At 36.3% G+C, this 23,006-nt stretch overlaps 2 protein-coding genes across 2 annotated transcripts; both read left to right on the forward strand.

The window, feature by feature from the left end:
* Nucleotides 1-11,603: 11,603 nt before the first annotated feature.
* LOC124391560 (sulfotransferase 6B1-like) lies at nucleotides 11,604-15,115 on the forward strand. Its single transcript, XM_046858219.1, has 7 exons — nucleotides 11,604-11,876; nucleotides 12,221-12,327; nucleotides 12,716-12,805; nucleotides 13,169-13,295; nucleotides 13,396-13,490; nucleotides 13,753-13,909; nucleotides 14,099-15,115. Exons 1-7 carry the CDS (start codon nucleotides 11,684-11,686, stop codon nucleotides 14,224-14,226), a joined length of 897 nt encoding a protein of 298 aa, XP_046714175.1. The 5' UTR covers nucleotides 11,604-11,683; the 3' UTR covers nucleotides 14,227-15,115.
* A 1,300-nt stretch (nucleotides 15,116-16,415) lies between these two features.
* LOC124391559 (sulfotransferase 6B1-like) lies at nucleotides 16,416-21,820 on the forward strand. The gene is made up of 7 exons (XM_046858218.1): nucleotides 16,416-16,726; nucleotides 17,088-17,194; nucleotides 19,666-19,755; nucleotides 19,932-20,058; nucleotides 20,154-20,248; nucleotides 20,390-20,546; nucleotides 21,075-21,820. The coding sequence occupies exons 1-7, from the start codon at nucleotides 16,531-16,533 to the stop codon at nucleotides 21,200-21,202; spliced, it is 900 nt and encodes a 299-aa protein (XP_046714174.1). The 5' UTR covers nucleotides 16,416-16,530; the 3' UTR covers nucleotides 21,203-21,820.
* Nucleotides 21,821-23,006: the final 1,186 nt, after the last annotated feature.

A 23,006-nucleotide genomic window follows, 5' to 3' on the forward strand; every position in this document is an offset into this window, starting at 1 on the left:
GTGACGTCACCACCAGAAAGTTGAAAACGCACATGTAGTGTAGCAGCGCCAGCTTCTTTTTGTTCATAAAGCACTCTGTGTGTTGTGTTGTTCTGTCAATCATCAAAAAAAAAAAAAAGAAACAATTAAAGCAAGCAAGAAAGTCAAGCACACTTTCTGACTGTGCGTTTCTCCTTGGGAGCAGAGCACTCTAAGTCTGTTCTCAAGGGAGCCAACTGCGCTCATTGTGCTCGTATGTCTTTGCGCTCGCTCTGCTCCCGCTGGGCACTCTTTGAGGATGGTGCCCTAGCGCCTTGTGGTTCTGGTCCCGCTTTTGCCGAGGCAGTGCGTGGTGCCAGCTATTGGGGTTTGCAGATGGACCTTGCAGAGGGTTTTGAGACGGGCTTATCCCTATCTCCATTACAGAGAACCACCTATCTCATAGCGCTAACGACGGATGCATCCCTCACGAGGTGGGGAGTGATCATGAGTGGTCGCTCTGCCCAAGGTCTATGGGAAGGGCCCTATCTACTTCGGCACATCAACTGCCTAGAGATGCTGGCCGTGCTACTTGCACTAAAGCATTTCCTCTCAGACCTCAGAGATCAACACCGCAGTAGTATCCTACATCAACCATCAAGGAGGTCTGGGCTTGCGCTCCGTGTACAGGCTAGTGCACCAGATCCTTCTTTTGGCCCAGGGAAACTCCTCTCATTAAGAGCAGTTCATATTCTGGGTCAGTAATAAGAAGCAGCAGACACCCTGTCGAGGCAGGGGTTGAGACCTGGGGAATGCCGGCGTCAACGTGGTGGAGCAGGTTTGGGGGAGATTCGGAAAAGGCCAGGTGGATCTGTTCGCGTCTCTAGAGACATCGCACTGTTCCCTCTGGTTCTCTCTTACTCCTCCAGCCCCGCTTTTGGGGCACCTTGGAGGCACCTTTTCTGTCAAGATTGCGTTCTTGTTGGCCATCTGCTCTATCAAGAGAGTAGGAGACTTGCAGGCCCTTTCTGTGGCCTTATTCATCCTGGAGTTCACCCCAGGTATGGCCAGTGCCTTCCTTTACCCCCAAACGGGTTACATCCCCAAGGTGCCCTTGGTCATCCCACAACCTGTAAGGATACAGGCATTCTATCCTCCTCCATTCCAGGCCCCAGACCAGGAAAAAATGAACTGGCTGTGTCCGGTACGCACACTGGACAAGTATGTCCACAGGACGGGTCCTTGGAGGAAAACTGATCAGCTGCTCGTCTGCTACGGACCTCCTAGGAGAGGCTAATAAGCAGTCCTCTGGTCTCTCCACTCCTTTCGGTGTCAGATCTCACTCCACCCGGAGTGTGGCTGCCTCAAAAGCTTGGTCCTCTGGAGTACCCCTCCAAGACATTTGCAACGTTGTGGGTTGGTCCACCCCACTGACCTTCGTGCGGTTCTATAACCTGGACGACAGTGCCACTCCTGGCTCCTCTGTCCACCTTCTGCTTAAACATACACACTAGGCAGGGACTGGTCAGTCTGGTGTGATTGGACACTCGTTCCCAAAGCATTTCGACGCAGCTTGAGTTCCTGAAAGGGAACGTCTCTAGGTTACGTATTTGACCCTAGTTCCGTGAGGGAACAAGATGCAGCTTTAAATCATGTAAGTTTTATACTTCCTGGTCGTGACGTCACCCTGCCAGTGACGGCCAGTGTCCAATTTTTCACTGATTCTTCTTCTTCTTTCGGCTGCTCCCATTAGGGGTCACCACAGCGGATCATCTGTCTCCATACCCCTTGTCCTCTACATCTGCCTCTTTCAACCCAAGCAATTTTTGACTGATTACACACATTGTTTCAGAGCGTGAACAATCAGGTGCGTTCCCAAAGCATTTCGACGCAGCGTAGAGAGGAACTAGGGTTACATACGTAACCGAGAGTCAGTGTCATAACAGGTGAGTGGATATGGATGCAATTACTGAGTATTTTTATTTGGTAGAAAACAGGCAAACAAATTCAAATGGACAGGCAAACTTTTGCAAGAAGTGAGCCAAATAAAAGGCAAAACCAAGCATGAGCAAAAAACAAAACCCCAAACAAGAGAGGAATAGGAGCACTGTATTCTAAATTGCAATGAGAGGGTGAATCTGAAGCAATTGAATAATGTGAAAAGTGATTACTCTTAGGTGTGTAGCATTAGTATCCCAGTGTATATGATTAGTTTCTTGGTGACAGTCTGTAAATCCCTGTTGCCATATTCATTGGCCATACTGAGTTCTGATAAAGTTCTCAGAAGCTGTTGAAAATGATCTGACAGTCAAAAAATTGAATTATGCAAACAGGAAACTCATTATAGTTTTAACATGAAGGCTTTTTAGTCAATGTTTGCTGAGTTATTGTATTAAAATTGTTTATATCCGAAGTCTTCATGGATTCATCAAGAAGCTGCAAGAAATTAAAGAGGAGCTGGCAAATAAAACTACTTTTCATAGCTGCTGTAACGTAAAGAACAAAAGTAACTTGTGTTATGGATTGAACCTACTGTTACTGTAAACGCCGAAGATTAATCATTTTCTTATTGCTGTCATATAAGCAGAATTAAAACACTTCAGCATGTGCTGTTATCAGTCAATAATCAACATCAATGAAACAGTAACTCTTCTTCTGCTTGTTGATCACAACACCCCTTCCCTGACTATTTTCTTATAACAGCATGCCTTAGCACATTGTAATCGTCTTTTAAATTTTATTTAGATTCTTATCTTAACCTGCATGTAGTATTTTTATATGGAGTATCCTATTAATTAATTGTGATGTTGATGTATGTTCCTTTTTTAGCATATTCAACTTTTGCTCATTACCTGTTAGATAAATATACTTAAATATACAATATACAAATGAACCAGACACAATGAAATATAATGCATATGATCCTGCCATCACCAGCGTTAAGCTGTGTTTGTATTGTCTGTGTGTTTGTTTGTGTGTGTGTTTATCTGTAGCGGGTGATTAGCTCTCGTTTTATCTGTCACTAATGCTGCATTATTCTAACCCTTCTTACATATTCAGTCTCTCTCTCTCTCTCTCTCTCTCTCTCTCTCTCAGGCACACACAAACACACTGGCCAATGACAAGTCACAACATGTACACACCACACAGCCATGCGCAGGTCAGATAAAGTTCAGTGTGTGTAGGTAGGCCGCTCAGCAGTTCAACTCAAGTTCACAGTGTGAGAACAGTGGAGAAAGTGTGTGTGTGTGTGTGTGTGTGTGTGTGTGTGTGTGTGTGTGTGTGTGTGTGTGTGTGCATACAAGAAAAGTCTGTCTCTCATAGGGTCTCTCATTATACATAAATATATTAGTTATACACAGTGTATACAAACAATTGGACTGCTTAATTTTCAGGTCTGTTATCATGTCATATGGAGTGAACATTTTTAAAAAGACTCAAGTGTAAATTTATATTGCACAATTTCAAGTTTTTGTGTTGCACTTTTGAGACAATATCTCTTGCAAATATTTATCTCACAATTGTATTATTTTTTATGCTACTTCAAACTTCTGTTTATTAAGCTGCTATAGGGGAAACCGAAATTGATGCAGGATGTTGAGAAAATAATTACAATGATGCAATTTAATCAAATGGCATTAATTTACAACTATGAGAAAAAAATTAACAAGTGAATAATACTAATTGTAAAGTTGCATGAAAGTAACTTGCAATTATCAAATTGCGAGATAAAGATGCAAAGCAGTGCTATATACTCACAACTACAAGATAAACAAAGTTGCAATCAGGTGATATTAACAATTATTAGATAAGTAATTTGCAGAAATGTAGTTATATTATTAACTTTAAACAAAAAATTTATTTTCCTTATATTGGTACATTTCCTCAGTTTACATATTTAATATGTTTTCTATCTTCTATTCTTAATAAAATATGGGTCTATGAGGTGTGCAAATCATTGCATTTATTTTATTCACTATTTTCTATTTTATTTATTTTATATGACAAACCCGATTCCAAAAAAGTTGGGACACTGTACAAATTGTGAATAAAAAAGGAATGCAATAATTTACAAATCTCATAAACTTATATTTTATTTACAATAGAATATAGATAACATATCAAATGTTGAAGTGAGACATTTTCAAATGTCATGCCAAATATTGGCTTATTTTAAATTTCATGAGAGCTACACATTCCAAAAAGGTTGGGACAGGTAGCAATAAGAGGCTAAAAAAAGTAAAATGTACATATTAGGAACAGCTGGAGGACAAATTTGCAACTTATTAGGTCAATTGGCAACATGATTGGGTATAAAAATAGCCTCTCAGAGTGGCAGTGTCTCTCAGAAGTCAAGATGGGCAGAGGATCACCAATTCCCCCAATGCTGCGGCAAAAAACAGTGGAGCAATTTCAGAAAGGAGTTCTCAGAAAAAAATTGCAAAGAGATTGAAGATATCATCATCTACATCATAATCATAATATCATCCAAAGATTCAGAGAATCTGGAACAATCTGTGTGCATAAGGGTCAAGGCTGGAAAACCATACTGGATTTTCATCCTTAAACGGCACTGCATCACATACAGGAATGCTACTGTAATGGAAATCACAACATGGGCTCAGGAATACTTCCAAAAAACATTGTCAGTGAACACAATCCACTGTGCCATTCGCCATTGCCGTCTAAAACTCTATAGGTCAAAAAGAAGCAATATCTAAACATGATCCAGAAGCGCAGGCGTTTTCTCTGGGCCAAGACTCATTTAAAATAGACTGTGGCAAAGTGGAAAACGAAAAAGTTCTTTTTGGAAACCTGGGACACCATGTCATCCGGACTAAAGAGGATAAGGACAAGCCAAGTTGTTTTCAGCGCTCCGTTCAGAAGCCTGCATCTCTGATGGTATGGGATTGCATTAGAGCGTGTGGCATGGCAGCTTACACATCTAGAAAGGCACCATCAATGCTGAAAGGTATATCCAAGTTCTAGAACAACATATGCACCTATCCAGATGTCATCTCATTCAGGGAAGACCTTGCATTTTCCAACATGACAATTCCAGACCACATACTGCATCAAATACAGCATCATGGCTGTGTAGAAGAAGGATCTGGGCACTGAAATGGCCAGTCTGCAGTTTCACCCATTGAAAACATTTGGCACATCATAAAGAGGAAGATGCGACAAAGAAGACCTGAGACAGCTGAGCAACTAGAAGCCTGTATTAGACAAGAATGGGACAACATTCCTATTCCTGAACTTGAAAAACTTGTCTTCTCAGTCCCCAGACATTTGCAGACTGTTATAAAAAGAAGAGGGGATGCCACACAGTGGTAAATATGGCCTTGTCCCCACTTTTTTGAGATGTGTTAATGCCATGAAATTTAACATCAACGTATTTTTTCCTTAAAATGTTCTCAGTTTAAACATTTGATATGTCATCTATGTGGTATTCTGAATAAAATATTGAAATTTGAAAGTTTCACATCATTGCATTCTGTTTTTATACACAATTTACAGTGTCCCAACTTTTTTGAAATCGGGTTTGGAAATTTAGGGCATATAACAATCACAATAACATTGTATTGTTTTATTCAGTACAATCCTATTTACATTTTTTCATTTGTGCTGTAGACATGCAATGATTCAGTGAAAGAAATGTAATTAATACATTTTATTTGATTCAAAAAGTGTGATGTCATTTTACAATAAATATTCATACACAATCACTGGCAAAGTTCTGCAGCATAAGAGAAAAAAACACTATTGTTATAATATTATCAGATGAATGGCAAAAAAAAAATGAATCCTCTTCTTGTCTCATCATTGATAATTTCTTCAAAAGTGTGTTATTGTTTAATTAAATTTATTCTTCAATTTAATTAAAACTGAGGTTTCACCATCACAGCTTTATAGTAAATAGTGTTGAAATAACTCATAATTGCAAAACAATAACTAATTGGATGTTGAGAACTGTAACCCTGACTGAGAATCTCTTCACACTATAAACTGGGTTCTCAGGTGATGTGTTGTCTGGATTGGCTAATGAGCAGCTTTAGGTAATCTAAGTGGATAAACTTTGAATAGAGGGGGAAGTGCTTCTATTTCCAAACATCATGTCAACATGTTTATCCAACTCGAGTGATAATCCATATACACACACAAGCAGGTCAGTGCCAATCCGCAGCTCTAGGACACTGGGCTTAGTCCCACAATTTGTTTAATGTGTAAACACAAACACACTGAGAAAAAGACTTAAAGACTAATCACCCATTAAGGTGTGAATACTTTTGAATAATGATTGAACCACATTCTGGCCCTATAATAATAACAACAACAACAACAACAACAAAATAATAATAATAATAATACAAATAAATAATAGATGTGATTTACTCCTTTTATACACCAGCATTATGCATCTGTGAAGATTCTCAGCCATCCAGGTGTGGTAATCTGGAAGTTGAGTCATGTCAACTAGACTTCTATCAGGTTAGATCGAAACATTTCACTACTCATTATATGTAGTGAAATGTTTCGATCTAACCTGATAGAAGTCTAGTTGACATGAGCTTCCAGATAGTATGCATAATCTTCATTTAGCAATAAATGACATAATACTTTTATCTATTTACCGCATAAAAAATTTGTTCCTGTTAATTCTTAGGGAATAATGATTAACACAAATGTTCCTCAATATCTTTAGTTAAAAAAAAAAACACACTTATTTTACAGGAGGCTTCACTATCTCAGTGATTAATTGTTTTTTTTAATACGTTTATTTGGAACATACACACAAAGAGAACTCTCTTGTCTATCTCTCTCTTGCTTTATCTCACCCACGTTCCTGAGTTACATGTGATTTAAAATGTATAAAAAGGCATTTTAAGAAAAAAAAGACTCTCAGAAGAGGGTTACTAAAGATAGATTTGTGCCAAATAGAGACAGTTGCAATTCACACACATATACAACAAACACACACACACACACACACACTTACACATGCATGCATGTTTGTCCATAGTCACGTGTAGCTGCAGCAGGATGCAAGGGGAGGCATTAGGGAGGCTCAAGGCGAGGCGTTTGACCTCCTTTTGCATGGCTGCACCCAGCTGTACAAACTACAGGCTTTGGAACATAGAGGAACTGAACACGACAGTCCCTAGACACACTCTCTCTCTCTCTCTCTCTCTCTCTCTCTCTCTCTCTCTCTCTCTCTCTTTCTTTCTCTCTCTCTCTCTCTCTCTCTCTCACACACACACACACACACACACACACACACACACACACACACACACACCGATCTCTGTGTTTGTTTTCTAAATAGAGCATGTTTATTGAGAGAGCTCTAAGTAAACAGCAAGTGAAACGTGTGGAGTGATGGATGGATAGAGAGATGGAGGGGAGAGCAAAAAAGATGAACAGAGTCTCAGACACAGGGAAGATTTTTTTATACAGAAAATGTTCTGAAACTGGTTTAGAGTTTATTATTGTATTTGTACAATTTAATCATGATTAGAGCCACTGAATGGCTTAGTGTGTCAGGAATAAACCCTTTTGGCCTCATTTATGTGTTTTTTGGCCGTTTCTGTTAGAGAGGTTTTTCTCAGATTAACAAAACCAATAAAGCAGTGGATTAACAGGTGATCTGGAGACACAGAGACAGAAAAATATTGAGAGAGAACACAAGGAAGAAAGATAGAAAAAGACACAAGAAACTAAATGTATATTAAAAGGATAGATAACTAATGCTACAATGATGTTTACTATAAAAAGATGTGAGCCTTTTACTGAAGTAGATATGCAAGCATAAACCACAGCACAATCTCCACTATGTTTCACAGATGAGCTTGTATGTTATGGATCATGAGCTGATCCTTTCTTTCTCCACACTTTGTCCTTTCAATTTCTTTGGTCACTTTGGGGAAAATCTTTTATGGCTTATTTTTGGATTTCTTTGTAAATTTAACTTTAGCCTTCTGATTCTGATGAGTGGTTTGAAAGAACTAGAATGAAGCTCTATATTGTTGCTCTCAAATAATTATTTAATGGTTGGATTTGGTATCTTAACTCCTGTCTTAAAATTGTAGGTGATGTCACTGACTCTGGTATTATTTTTGTTTTGGTGGTTTTCCTGATAGCTGTCACAATGTCTCTGTCTAATGTTGTTCCAGTCATGTATTCCAATATTTCTGACCAAGTAAAGAAAGATTAGTGGGACAAAATAGTTGCATGTTCTGACATGTTTAAAACTTGTAGACATAAATATCAATAAATTTAGCTGTGATTCTGATCTATCATCTCATATTTATCTTTTGATCTCAAACCCAAATGTGTAAAGCAAAAACAAAAAGAATTGGTCTGTTTTTATTTATTTATTTATTTTCCTTACCCAACATGCTTTGGCAACAGTTACTTAAAATTCATGCCAATAATGAAAAAGAGAAACAGAGACAAGGACAGAAATATGAAGAGAGAGAGAGAGAGAGAGAGAGAGAGAGAGAAAACAAAAGACAAACAGAAACAGAGAGACAGACAAGGAACAATTGTAGACAGACACGAGAGAGAAAGAAAGAGAGAGATAAATGAAGAGAGAGAGAGATGAAGAGAGAGAGAGAGAGAGAAAGAGAGATATGAAGAGAGAGAGAGGAATAGAATCTGCTCTTTGAGGACACACTGCTCAGAAGACCTTTCAGTTTCACCTCTGGCTCACACACAGAGAGAGAGTGTGTGTGTGTGTGTGTGTGTGTGTTGACCAACAAGGAGGCATAAAGCACATGTTGTGGTTTGCATACACATCTATGTATGCACACACACACACACACACACACACACACACACACACACACACACACACACGCACACACACACACATCACTGCACACCTCAACATTGTTTAGCTGTAATAAATGGACATTCAGTGCCATCCAGATGAGAATGGAGACCCTCTTGAGTCTGATTCCTCTCAAGGTTTCTTCCTTATACCATCTAAGGGAGTTTTTCCTCGCAACAGTCACCACCGGCTTGCTTATTATGGACAAACCCACACTTATAAGAACATTCTTATTCATTCTTTTTTACAACATCTTATCTGTGTAAAGCTGCTTTATGGCAATGTTCATTGTTTAAAGTGCTGGATTAATAAAAATGAATCAAATTAAATTGAATTGAATTGAAAACACACACACACACACACACACACACACACACACACACACACACACACACACACACAAACTTTGTCTGCCTGAATGTCACAAATTTGCTTTTTAAAAACATTAAAGCCACAAATCCGAGCCCAATAGCCTTGGAAACACACAAACACACACACACACACACACACACACACACACACACACACACACACACACACACACACACACACAGTTGTACAGTCAATAAGCCAGAGGCATCTTAGTGAAGGTCAGTTCTAAAGATCTGTCTAAAGTTCTGAGATGTGGCAGAGATCTAATTCATTCTGCCAATGTTAGAACCAACACACACACACACACACACACACACACACACACACAGACAAACACACACACACACACACACACACACACACACACACACACGCACACACAAAAGATCTGTCTAAAGTTCTGAGATGTGGCTGAGATCTAATTGATTCTGCCAGTGTTAGAACCAACACACACACATTATTTTTTTGTTTAAATAAAACTTTACATTTGGTCACTATATATTGAAGCTTATATTATCCCTTATTACAGTTTGAATATATATTTTTCAAAGATACTGTCGAATGTGAAGGATTGAAAAACTGAATTTTTCTTTAGAATAATTAAAAGGCATATATGTGTTCATCCTCTGGAATTTATCTTCATATAAAACATATCTTCATATTAAACAATAAAGCAGTGTGTATTCATACGGTTGATGAATACATGAATGGCTTCACTCGTCTATCTCTCCAGCAGATGGATCACTCATTTCCACCCTCTCTTTAACAGAAAGCGGCTCCAGGCAGCTGACGCTGAAAGGTCTATGCTGTAATACTGAATGGATTAAGTCCCTAAGAGGAGATAAATCACATCTTTTAGCATGTTGTATAAACAGTACATCTACAGTTGACTGATCAAATGCAGAACCCTTAACTCACTGTGTAGACAAACATCTCGCTGGATCTTTTATTTTACAGTGTCCACTGACATATTAACAGTGGGTCACGTAAATATGTACTAAAATATGTATTAAAAGCTTTTAAAAAGTGGTTTTATAGTAAAAGAGCAACACTCGGTGAAATCTAACTTTTTCTAAGACTTCAGAGGGTTAAAGTGCTTAGGAGCCGAAAGAATCGACTCTTACTGTTGAACTGAATAAAATTATATGATTCATTGAAAAGAGTCACAATTCTAATGACCACCTTTTTGACTTGACAACACTGACATCTACTGGACATTGTTTATTATTCACATTATTCCAAACACGAGCCAAACACATACTGAAATTCAAAAAAAAAAATTTGTTTTTTTAATATCAGCTCTACATTTAAAATCGCCTGAACACTTTTATGTCCATTAAGATCATATTATAAATATACTATATACTTCAATAAAAGGGATTCTTGAAAATTCTCCAGATCTATTTATGAAAAATAAATTCGCAAATGAATTAACGTTCCGTGGAATCCTCACTAAATGGAACATCCACAACTTTTCTTCTTTTAACTTTACTTCTTTTCTCATATTGAATCTCAACATACAGCTAAAGACAACATTTTATGAATATGTTGTTGAAGCCTGTCCTCATGTATACGCAAAAGATTGGAATTATTAGCACCTAAATAAAAAATTCTAAATGTGACTCATTATAAAAGAAGCCCCCTTTCCACAGCAGAGTTGTTGAGTAATCAGTAGTTTACTTTTTACTTATTGCTTTATGGAGGAGGAAGAATCCCTCCTGCATGTAAAGGAAGGATGCTGCTGAAATGGAAGTTTCCTGTAAATTTACTCAGCAGCTCAACTCTGCTACAATGAAAAATGCCCTGCCAAAAGCAGAATTTGCTGGGTGTCAAAGTACAGAAATCTTTAAATGTATAGTAAAAGCTGTTTTAGAAAAATATAGGGTGTTACTAACCATTCTAATTGCTGTTATATTAACTATTATATTGATTTATTTTATTGCTTATCCCAATCCAAAATAACTGAATCTAACAGAACACCTCTGGATTATGGTAGAACAGAAGATTTGCGGCATGAAAGCACATGTGCACGTTAAAATTCTCCAAGAATTGTGTGAAGCAATCATCAACATCGACCACAATCTCAAAAGGGGCTTCCAACATCTGGTGCAATTTATGATTTTGAATTGAGTCTGGTGAGAGCTAAGTAGTGCCCTATAATGTATTAGTGTAGTGTCATTAATTATAAAGTGCTCGCTGAAAGTATAATAAAAAATATGACACTTCCTCTCCTTACTCTAAAGTCTAATTATACTGTTTAATTTATGCTACACATATGTTGTTAATAATAATAATAATAATAATAATAATAATAATAATAATAATAAGACCCAACGATGCATACAGGATCACCTAATGTCCTAAAATTTGTCAACCTGAAACAACCTGAAACACCCAGACAATCCCTTTTCATGCAAGCCCTTCCCACACACACACAAACACACGCACACAAAAACACTTCCTCTCACACCACTTCAGCCAGCAGTAGAAGAGACACGTGCCTGAAGCAGCAGCGATAAGATGTCTCATACTTTTCAAGAAAAAAAAAAGTCTAACATGGAGCGGGGAATGGATATGAAGGATGAGGAGAAACTGTATAAGCGAAACGGGATCCTCTACCCCACGATCATGAGCCCACCAGAGAACCTGGATGCCTTAAAAGACCTGGAGGCCAGGGAGGACGATATCATGCTGGTGGCATATCCCAAATGTGGTGCGTAAAAGCTGATTAAAGTATTCCTTTTTCCTCCTCAGATATTTCTGCAACTCTTTGAAAAAAGTCTTTCTGGAATGTGCTGGAATGTGAGGAAAAGAGGAAAACATGAGGATCGGGTTACACATTACATAACAGCTCCAGTTGTTTGTAGTCCAGTGTGCAGCAGTGTTAGCAATACTAAACTTTGCATTGCAGTTTAGTGAATATTCCCCAAATATGTTGCATAACAAAGTAACATGGGTGTTTGTGCACTGTGAAAAAACTTCCTAATCACTGTACAAACTGACAGACTTCACATGGTTACAAACAGAGTACTTTCTAAGCTTTGATTTTTGTTCCAGGTTGTAACTGGATGGTGGGAGTGTTGAGGAAAATCATGACTACATGTGGATACACTCTGCCTGAAAGGCCACGGCTGATTGAGTTCCACTCTCCAGAAGTACAGAAGGTCTGTACTTGTTTCAAAAACCTCAAATCATTCAGAGTATAAGTGTACAAAGCTTGCCTCATATACTGAAAGCTTTTGTGTTGTCTTTAATTAGTATTCCTCTGCAGGCAAGCAACTGTTAAGATGCTTCCAAACCTGACATTTTGGAGCACATTTTCTGATAATAATTTAGGAAGAAAAAAATAATAATTTCACTCAGTATGCCTACTGTAACCATGACAACTGACTTAAAATAATCTTATAATAGAGAAAGCTTCAGATTCAACGCAATCTCTATTTAAGAATATCTTAACATTACAGGGTTTATTTCATACTGATCCCTGGCTTGTATTTTCAATGATTTGCTGCTGGTTATTTACAAAAATGTGTTCATTATTTGTCTTTACAGATTGAAGCAGAGATGCCTTCACCGCGATTTATGGCATCTCATTTGCACCCTGATGACATCCCTGTTTCATTTAAGACCAACAAAACAAAGGTTGGTGTGAGAGCAGTTTGGAGCAGTTGACTCTGGTTTCACTGTGGCCTTGTTATGTTAATTTCAGTTTTACCAAATATTTAATCCTAAAAATTCTGATTATTATGCAAATAAAAGCATTTTTTTTCTAACTACCATGAATTATTCAGGAATTAAACTAAAACTAATATGCATATGATTGAGGTTAAATCAGTGTTGAATCAACCATACAGTAGTACTTTAATCATAAAATATCATAATTTTGAGCACATGGTTAGTTTCAGATACATTAAACAATTCAGTCCCAGGGACTCAGGTAATGTTGTGTGATGGATCTTGTGTATTTTCTTCATCTTTACCTTCAAAATGTTATTTGTTTTTTAGATATTGGTGGTGTTTCGAAACCCTAAAGACACTGCTGTCTCTTATTACCATTTTATGAACAACAACCCAGTGCTGCCCAAGACCGAATCCTGGGATAAATTCTTCTCCGACTTTATGTCTGGTGAAGGTGAGTCAAACACCCTAGAGCTCACATATTCACTTATAATGTTTAAATATTTCTAACTATTAGCATGTATGTCTCAAACTGGCATGACTTTCACACACAGTGTGCTGGGGTTCTTATTTTGACCATGCCCTGGCCTGGGAGAAACACGTGGATGACCCTAATGTGTTGATTGTGACGTATGAGGAACTGAAAGAGGTAAAAAAACTAAATAAAATAAAACATATACATAGAGTTACAAATTGGCCATACTTCTGATTTAACATGCCACGTAAAGTATAAAGATGTATTAATGTTAAGTAGTATTAAACTTAATATGAAACAACTCCATTTTCATATATTCCCTTATGATTTATAATGTGTTTAAAGTTATTCTAATGCCTTGGTCTAATTTAACACATGAAGCAACAAATAATGCAGAATGCTTTTCTATAACAGTACTGTTTTTAACCTTTATTAGAATCTGCTTGAGGGTGTACAGAAAATCGCAAACTTCTTCAACTTCCCTCTGACAGAAGAACAGGTCAAGGGGATTGCTGGAGAGAGCACTTTCAGTGCCATGCAGCTTAGCTCGAAAACCTCTCTTGGAAAGTACACCAATGTCTTTTTACGGAAAGGTAATTAAGCTAAGCATGAATCTTGGCCTTGTAAATGGATTTTCCTATAGGGTCTTGCTTCTTTCTGCTCATTTACTGACATTCACAAAACATCCTAATAGAGAAACTGGCACATTGTATGTGTAGTATCAGAAAACTGGGTATCCAATTATTTGATTTACCTTTGCTACATCTGCTTTTCTGTAACAGGTGAGGTGGGAGACTGGAGGAACCATTTCACAGAGTCTCAGAGTAAACAAATGGATGAAGAGTTCAAGAAGAAACTTTCAGGAACCAAACTGGGAGCCAAGCTTAAATATGATCAGTACTGTCAGTAATCTAACGTCTGTGGGAAAATGACATGTTTTTTCCTCAACAGTTATTTTAAGGCATAAGAAATTGCACATTGCACTTTGCCAATGACACTGTTTACAGTATACTACAATATATTAATTACAAACTCGGACATACTGTGATAGCCATATTAATTACAATTCAGCACCAGGGACACAAATCTTTTGATTACATTCACCAAAATTATTTGTTAAATGATTTGTACATTGCCATTACACGATAGTTTTGAGAGAGTGGTCACTGATAAGAATACAAATATAATTTACAAAAAACAAATAAATAGTTTTTCAAAGCAACAAAAAAACCTCTTATTTTTATACATTCATATACAGCTTATTATACTTTAAACACCACAACAACAGTAGCAAGGATAAGGGTTGTCTAGTTTTCGCTTTGTCATGCTCTCTTTTCAAATTCACTGTTCCTCCCTCTTCTTTGTTGGAAGGGTGGAGACTTAATTAACCATGCATATATCAGCTGAGCTGGCATCAGTGAGTCAGCAGATTTTCATTTATTTATTCAGTTCATTTACAAAAAACTGTTACAAGTTTGTGTGTTTTTATTTTATTTTACAAATGTACTGAGAAAATAGGGCCGCTTAATAACTATTTTTACCTAAGCCAACATCAAATATATTATAATTGCCTGCATTTTGTCATATGCTGAATTTCAAATAGAAAAATATTTTTTTTTTCCTTTGCATGACTCAAATTTTAGTCTACATCATGTTTTTTGTATAAAGACATCATCAAACATTATATATTCATATTATTTGTATTATTCATTTGTGCATTGAAAACTTCTCCAAAGTTCTACTGTACGTTTGTCCCTTTTCCTCTCGTTGAACCAGTAAAACTTGCATTCAAACCAAAATAACTAGTTTGTTCAAAACTTCTTCACTTCATTTAAAATGGTAACACTCGTATTCAGACAAAGTATTGTTGTTTTAATAACTCCCATCAATGACATGCTTATTTACAGCCGCCAAAAGTAACACATGTATCCTGATTTTTACTGTTGCTTTTCTCAACCAACATGGCTGATGGCGGCAGACATAGCATATCTCAGGCATTTAAGTCTACATTTTATACACAATAACTCAAATCAAATAAGACCAACAAATATATCAGTTATTTAAAAAGATCTCATCTAAATAATAACAAAATTAGTTAAAATATATAAGACATGGTTTACTTTTACTGCACACACAAATGTATGGATGTGTAAGTTATTTTCCTCTCACCCTGACTTCTGCATACAGAGGCTCTGAGCACACATAACAGATTACAGAACGCTCTGGCATATTTTTCCATGTTTTTTTAGTTGTCTTTACATCGCATTGGGCGTTATGTTTTGATTCATTTCTTGGTTCATGTCTTGGCTTAGTAATGTGTCATGATTACTCCACCTGTTTTCAGATTGCTTTTTGATTCAACTTTGCATGTGTTTCTTTGTTCAGCTTTTGCATAATCAGTACTTTAATTAATGATTTACAAAGAAATCAGAATCCCCTGCATGGAAATGAAGGGGCTGCTGCTAAAATGGAAAAGCACAAAATTGGAATCTTTTAAATGTACAATTTATTTAAGACACAATGTATAAGATGGAAATCCGCTTCAAGCTCCTTTATTTGTCGTTATTTAAACCACTATATTTATTTTTGTTGATGCTTACCCCAATCCAAAATAACTGAATCCAACAGAACATCTCTGGAATGTGGTAGAACAGGAGATTTGCAGCATATTAGCAGATGTGGAAAATCTGCAGGAATTGTGAAAAGCAATCATGTCAACAGGGACCACAATCTCAAAAAATTGTCCAACAGCTTGTTGACGTAATGACATGAAGAATTGAGTTTGTTGAGAGCAAAGCAAGGCCTTTACTCTGTATCAGTATAGCATATGCTAATTACTTGGTGAGAGTATAATGAATATTATGACTGTATAATGCTATACAAATGTTAATAATAATAATTAAAAAAAACTATTATTCTTATTATACATTCAAGAATAAGATTAGAGTTTTTACCCCAATAATGCATACTGCATTGCTGTATCCATGTAATCAGCATTCTTGATCTGTGAATAAATAACTAAACAACCTGTGACACCTAGACCCAGACAACCCTTTCTCACGCGAGCCTTTCCTTCACACGCACACGCCGCACATGCGCACACACACGCACACGCGCACACACACGCACAACACACGCACACAAACACTTCCTTTCACACCACTCTCCGGCCAGCAGTAGAAGAGGCACAGTGTCTGAAGCAGCAGGGACAAAAATGTCTATGCAGACTTTTGAAACAAGGATAAAGTCCAACATGGAGATGGGCATGAATATGAAGGATGAGGAGAAACTGTACAAGCGAAATGGCATCCTGTATTCCACGATTATGAGCCCACCAGAGAACCTGGATGCCTTGAAAAACCTGGAGGCCAGGGAAGATGATGTCATGCTGGTGGCATATCCCAAATGTGGTGCGTAAAATCTTATTGTGGATTAAATAATTTCCTTTTCTTCTCAGGAATTTTTGCAACGCTTTGAAAGCAGAGCAAGTCTGTCATTCAGTTCTGGAATGTAAGGGAAAGAGGTGAGGTTCGGTTTACACATTCCAGATCTGTAGTTTAGAGTCCAGTGTGCAATACTAAACTATGCATTGCAGTTAAGTGAATATTTCCCAAATATGTTGCGTAACAATTACAGTGGCATGAGATAGTGTGTGTGCGCACTGCGCCAAAACTGCTTAATTAATGTTTACTTTTCAAGTACAACAAATGAAACTGACAGACTTAACACAGCCGCAAACAGAGTACTTTCTAAGCTCTGATTTTATTCCAGGTTGTAACTGGATGGTGGGGGTGTTGAGGAAAATCATGAGTACATGTGGATACACTCTCCCTGAAGGGCCCCCGCTGATCGAGTTCCACTCTCCAGAAGTACAAAAGGTCTGTTTGGTTACAAAAGCCTCAAAGCTTTCTGAGATTAAGTGCACAAAACATGCCATATATACTAAAAGCTTTTGTTTTTTTGTTGTCCTTAATTAGTGTTCCTCTATAGGTTATTATTAGTATAAAATTTTGAAAACTGGAAATACAACAATTTGTGGTCCCAAATAGATAGTAGACTAGTCAACCGCATGTAAACTAGCTTGAATGTGCTTCTAGCTTTTTTTCACCAGTAGCCAAACATGTCTACAGAACAACAAAAATGGCATGTATCACTAAGTAAGTACAGTCAGACCCCGACCTACAACCTTTCGAAACTACGACAGTCACTTCAGACAAAAAAACAAAACCAAAAAAAAAAAAAAAAATAAAATATATATATATATATATATATATATATATATATATATATATATATATATATATATATATATATTTTTTTTTTTTTACTTTATTTGTACTATGTAAAAAAAATGTACATGTGTTTACAGTGCCTCTTTATGTGTCTTTAAGGTTTTCCGGTCCCTATCTACGTCGTAAATTGAGGTCTACATGTAGTAGCAGAATTAGCTAGTAGCTTCCGTGGTTACCATTTTCTACTTCAAGCTGTTGTAATCTGCATAAAATAAAAAGTTACTTTTTATTTGCTTGTGCTCGGCAGTTTAGAATCACAGTTAAAATCAGTGGTGGACAGTAACACAGTGAATGTGATTTGTTATTGTACTTAAGTAGCTTTTTTACGTCTCTGTACTTTACTAAAGTATTTCCATTTGGGGAGACTTTTGTGTATATATATATATATATATATATATATATATATATATATATATATATATATATATATATACGTATATATGTCACAAACTTTATCTATGGATTCGTGTTCATGGACACAAAGTTCGCGTCATTTAGCACGACTGCCTCCATCTGGCTCTGTCTCCATAGCAACGGAGGCAGAGAATCATGGTTAATGCTGACAAAAATGCCAAAGGTAATCTTTTTCCTGCATTTTAATCAGAGAATAAGGCAGAAACTATACAGTTAGGGTTAGGGTAATAGTGAGGGTTTGGATTATACTTTAATAAACATTTGTGTCTCTAATTAATGCATTCTCCTTAAATAACCGGGAGAATATATTAACTGTATTTTGACTGGAAGGAACCACTGACGATGGTTTATAATAGCGAGAAGCTTACAGAGTATAAAGCAATAAAACCAATAATAGAATTTTCTGCTTAAATGTTGATTAATAGTGCTTGAAGATCAAAAAATCTATAAGAAACGAAAAAAAAAAAAAAAACAGCGTCAGTGGGATCCAGTGGCAGAAAGAAAACTTTGGCACCAAAAATACTTCTTATTGAAATACAATACACAGATAGTCGTCCTTTGTGACATGAAAAAAGAGGGAAATTTGTGTTTATGAACACGGATCTATAGATTACATTACACACAGTTCAGTGTCAGTTCAACAGCAAGCTGAACATTTTAAGAGTAATAAATGATGGAAGAAACTTCTGACTCTAACTTGCCACAATACACATGGCCTTATTTGCGTGATTTTTAGAAGTAGTTGAAAAGAAAGTTTTGGGCTCATGATAATTATAATAGATATCAAACAGTGTTCGGCTAATTAATATCATTCTATCAATAGTTGATTAAGTCTTGTTACATAAATGATATTAGGATCAATATAGCCATAATAAACCATAGTACTTTGGATAATTATGTACCTTCGAAAACAAATATGTTTGTACTTTTATTCTAGTTAATGGGAGCACTTTTAGTTTTACTGGAAAAATATTCCACCACGTGCATCTCTACTTTAACTAAAGTGCGTGGTTTTGTGTACTTTGTCCACCACTGGCTAAATACATTTAAATACACAAGTTGACACGAAACAATCCAAAAACTTCTGATAGTTTCTGCTGCATGAGAAAAAGCAAAACAAATTGGTTTATGTGATACTTTTATGGTTAGTTTGTTTGTGAGTATGTGTGTGTTTCCCAATTTACATTTAGAACTCTTAAATGTTATGGATTTTAATTTTGGAAACATAATGTAAGCATTGTGAGCGAAATTAATTGTGCAGTTATTATTCAGTTTTACAGGCTGTTTGGATATTTCAGTACTGTTTAAAAAACAAAATTATAATACAAAACTATGTGTACAAACAATTGATTTGAGGATCCTGAAAATTTGAGGATCCTGATATTTTACAATATTTGGAGTTTGTGAACTTTTAGGTGCTGACTTTGACTGCTTTTGACCCCTTATCTGCCCCATAATCCTTGATTGTTTAAGCTTGACTTCATTTTGCAGGCTTCGTATGACCAAAAAAAAAAAAGTGCACTGTATTTATTAATGGATTACATGTTAACAGTGTGCAGGTGCCCTATAGATAATTATCAGGAGTCTCAGCGCATTTGCCAACCGGTGACTTTACAATTTTTTTTTATTGTTTATCTTTATAGATCGAAGCTGAGATGCCTTCAAGGCGTTTTTTTGCGACTCATTTGCACCCTGATGACATCCCTGTTTCATTTAAAACCAATAAAACAAAGGTCAGTGTGAGAGCAGTTGTGGAGGAGTTGACAAATTACATGACTTCACTGTGTCCATGTTAAGTTACAACTAATAGCCAATCCTTAGCTCTCAAATGATTATTTGTATTTGTATTTTGTATATTTTCTTCACGTTTATTTTCAAAATCTCAAAAATTTCAGTTTTTCTTTTTTAGATGTTGGTTGTGTTTCGAAACCCCAAAGACACTGTCGTCTCTTATTACCATTTCATGAACAACAACCCAGTGTTGCCTAATGCCACATCCTGGGATAAATTCTTCTCCGACTTTATGTCTGGTGAAGGTGAGCTGAACACTATTGGATTCAAACATTATTATAATTACATTTTCAAACTCTATGTATAGATGTCTCAAAGTGACCTGATTTTCTAAACACAGTGGGCTGGGGTTCTTATTTTGACCATGCCCTGGTGTGGGAGAAGCACATAGATGACCCTAATGTGTTAATTGTGACCTACGAGGAATTGAAAGAGGTATAAAAAACATATTATAAATACATATATAATGTATATGGTTACAAACTGGATATAATTTTTTAAATGAGTTTTGACACCTGTACCAACAAATAATACAGAATGCATGTCTACATCAGTACTGTTTTTAACCTTTATTAGAATCTGCTTGAGGGTGTACAGAAAATCGCAGACTTCTTCAGCCTCCCTCTGACAGAGGAACAGGTCAAAAGGATTGCTGGAGAGAGCACTTTCAGTGCCATGCAGCTTAGCTCTAAAACCTCTCATGGAAAGTTTGGCAACGTCTTTTTCCGAAAAGGTAATTAAGCTGAGCATGAATCTTGGTTATGTGGATGGGCTTCTTTGTTTTTCTGCCAATTTAGTAACACCCACAAAACATCCTAACAGAGAAGACTGTGCATTGTAAGTATATATAGTGCTAAAACTATATATTACCATCATTAACATGCAACAGAAGTACATGTTTTAGAGAAAGCAAGGTGTCCCTCCTTAAAAGTTTAACAATATACCTAGCAATAAACAAGTCACCTGACCTGCATTTCACTTGGCAAAGGCAAAATGCACTAACAACAGAGCATCAGCACAAAAGAAATGCAAACGAGATAAAAGATAAAATATTTTTTATTAGCATTGCTTTATTTTTGTTTGTCCAATTAAAAGCTTTTCTGAGCTGCTCCTATGCTACAGTTATGTCTCTGTAATATGATCCATTGCAGAGTATATTTAAATAAAGTGGTACAAATCTAACTGTATCTTAGTATATTACCAATGCAGCATTAGCTAAAGACCAAGCATCCAAACATTTGTATATATTTTTTGTAAACAGGTGAGGTAGGAGACTGGAAGAACCACTTTACAGAGGCTCAAAGTAAACAAATGGATGAAGAGTTCAAGAAGAAACTTTCAGGAACCAAACTGGGAGCCAAGCTTAAATATGAGCAGTACTGTCAGTAATCCGAAATATAAAACACTGTGAAAAACATACTTTTTTTCCTCAGCAGTCATTTTTTAGGCATAAAAAATGAATACACTGCACTTTGACCTCATATACAGTATACAATATTAGTATGTGGTAGCTGACTAACATGTAGCTCTGGAAATTACAGTTAACCACTAGGGACCTTTTGTGTACATTTACCAAAATGATTTGTACAAATTTGTACACTGATTTGATCAGTGAATCTTTTTGTAGGTTGTCAGTGGTCACGAAGGAGAATACAATTGTGAAAGTAAGAACATGGCAGCAAAATACAACAATTTGTATAAACAAACTAATTCTTTAATGAGATAATAATGTTTTATTAATCTTTGTATTTAAGCCTACACTGTATGTGTTTCTTTGTTCAACACTCTATGTTTCAATAACAGTCTATACAAAGTTTTTGTCTATTAACTGTCCTTTTTGATATGATGTCATTCTGTTGTTTTTTTATCTGCCTCTTGTCTGCCTTAGTTCAGGTTTTTTATCTTTCTCGCCAGACCCTTACTTGAAGCTCAGCATTGTCTTGGATTATGTCTCTATTTTGTTTGCTATTTTTAATAAACCATTGAATAAATGCAATTGCATCTGCACCTGCAATGTGACGGAATACTTTTTTATTACCAATACTGAAAACCACTTAAACTACTAATTTCTATAAATCTTTAAACCAAAGTATATCGAAGGTTTAGACATAATTATTGGCAATGTAAATAGTTTATGTACAGTAGATATAAAAGGTCTACAGACCCTTATGTATATTGTTTTTAAAATATAAAGACTGGAATAAAAACATCATAAATATGCGACTTTGTTATATCCTATGTGATCTGCCAACAAACAGAAATCCAAAGAATTAAATATTTAATTATTAGGAATTTTGATTGCGTAGCTGAATGCATTTATCTGCACACCCTTCTAAGGTAATACTTTGTGGAAGCACCTTTTTGTTTTTTTACAGCATCAAGTCTTTATTAAATTCAAACATCTAGACTTTGGAATTTTATCCCACTCTTCTTTGCAAAAAGTTTCTTGCAAAGGGGTTTTATATGAATGGCAATTTTTAGGTTATTTGGTTAACTCCAACTGACTGTATTAGACTGTAGAAAGGACATTCCTCATAATCACAATGTGCTTATGATATTTCTCACTCTGGTTTTTGTATTGTGGTTTTTATGATTTTAATCACACTCTTGGTTCCACCCAAATGAGGATGGGTTCCACTTTGAGTCTGATTTCTCTCAAGGTTTCTTCCTCTTACCAAAGGGAGTATTTCCTTGCCACAGTCATCCCATGCCGCTGATTGGGGACAAATACACATAGTTCACTTATTATATTTTTTGTTTCATAGTTCATACATTTTGTTAAGCTGCTTTGAGACGGTGTTCAATGTGTAAAACGCTATAGAAATACATTTGAATTGTCTTGGAAAAAAATTATTCCATAGGTTTTCGATGGGATTGAGGTCTGGGCTCTGGCTGGGCCATTCCACAACTTTGGTTATCCTTTTCTAAAGCCATTGCTTTGTTAATTTTGTTGTGTGCTTTGAGTCATTGTCATGTTGAAATTTGAAATTCCTCTTCATTTTCAGCTTTTTGACAGAGGACTTATCTAGGTATTTGGAGCGATTCATTTTCCCTTCTATCTTTACAAGTGCCACTTGCCCAGCTAAAGAGAAGCAGCCCCAAAGCATAATGCTACCCCCACCATGATTCACTGTCTATATGGTTTTCTTTGGATGATGATCTGTATTGGCTTTGCACCAAACATACGTTTTAG

This window comes from Silurus meridionalis, chromosome 9 (genome assembly GCF_014805685.1).
Source record: "Silurus meridionalis isolate SWU-2019-XX chromosome 9, ASM1480568v1, whole genome shotgun sequence".
Lineage (NCBI taxonomy): Eukaryota > Metazoa > Chordata > Actinopteri > Siluriformes > Siluridae > Silurus > Silurus meridionalis.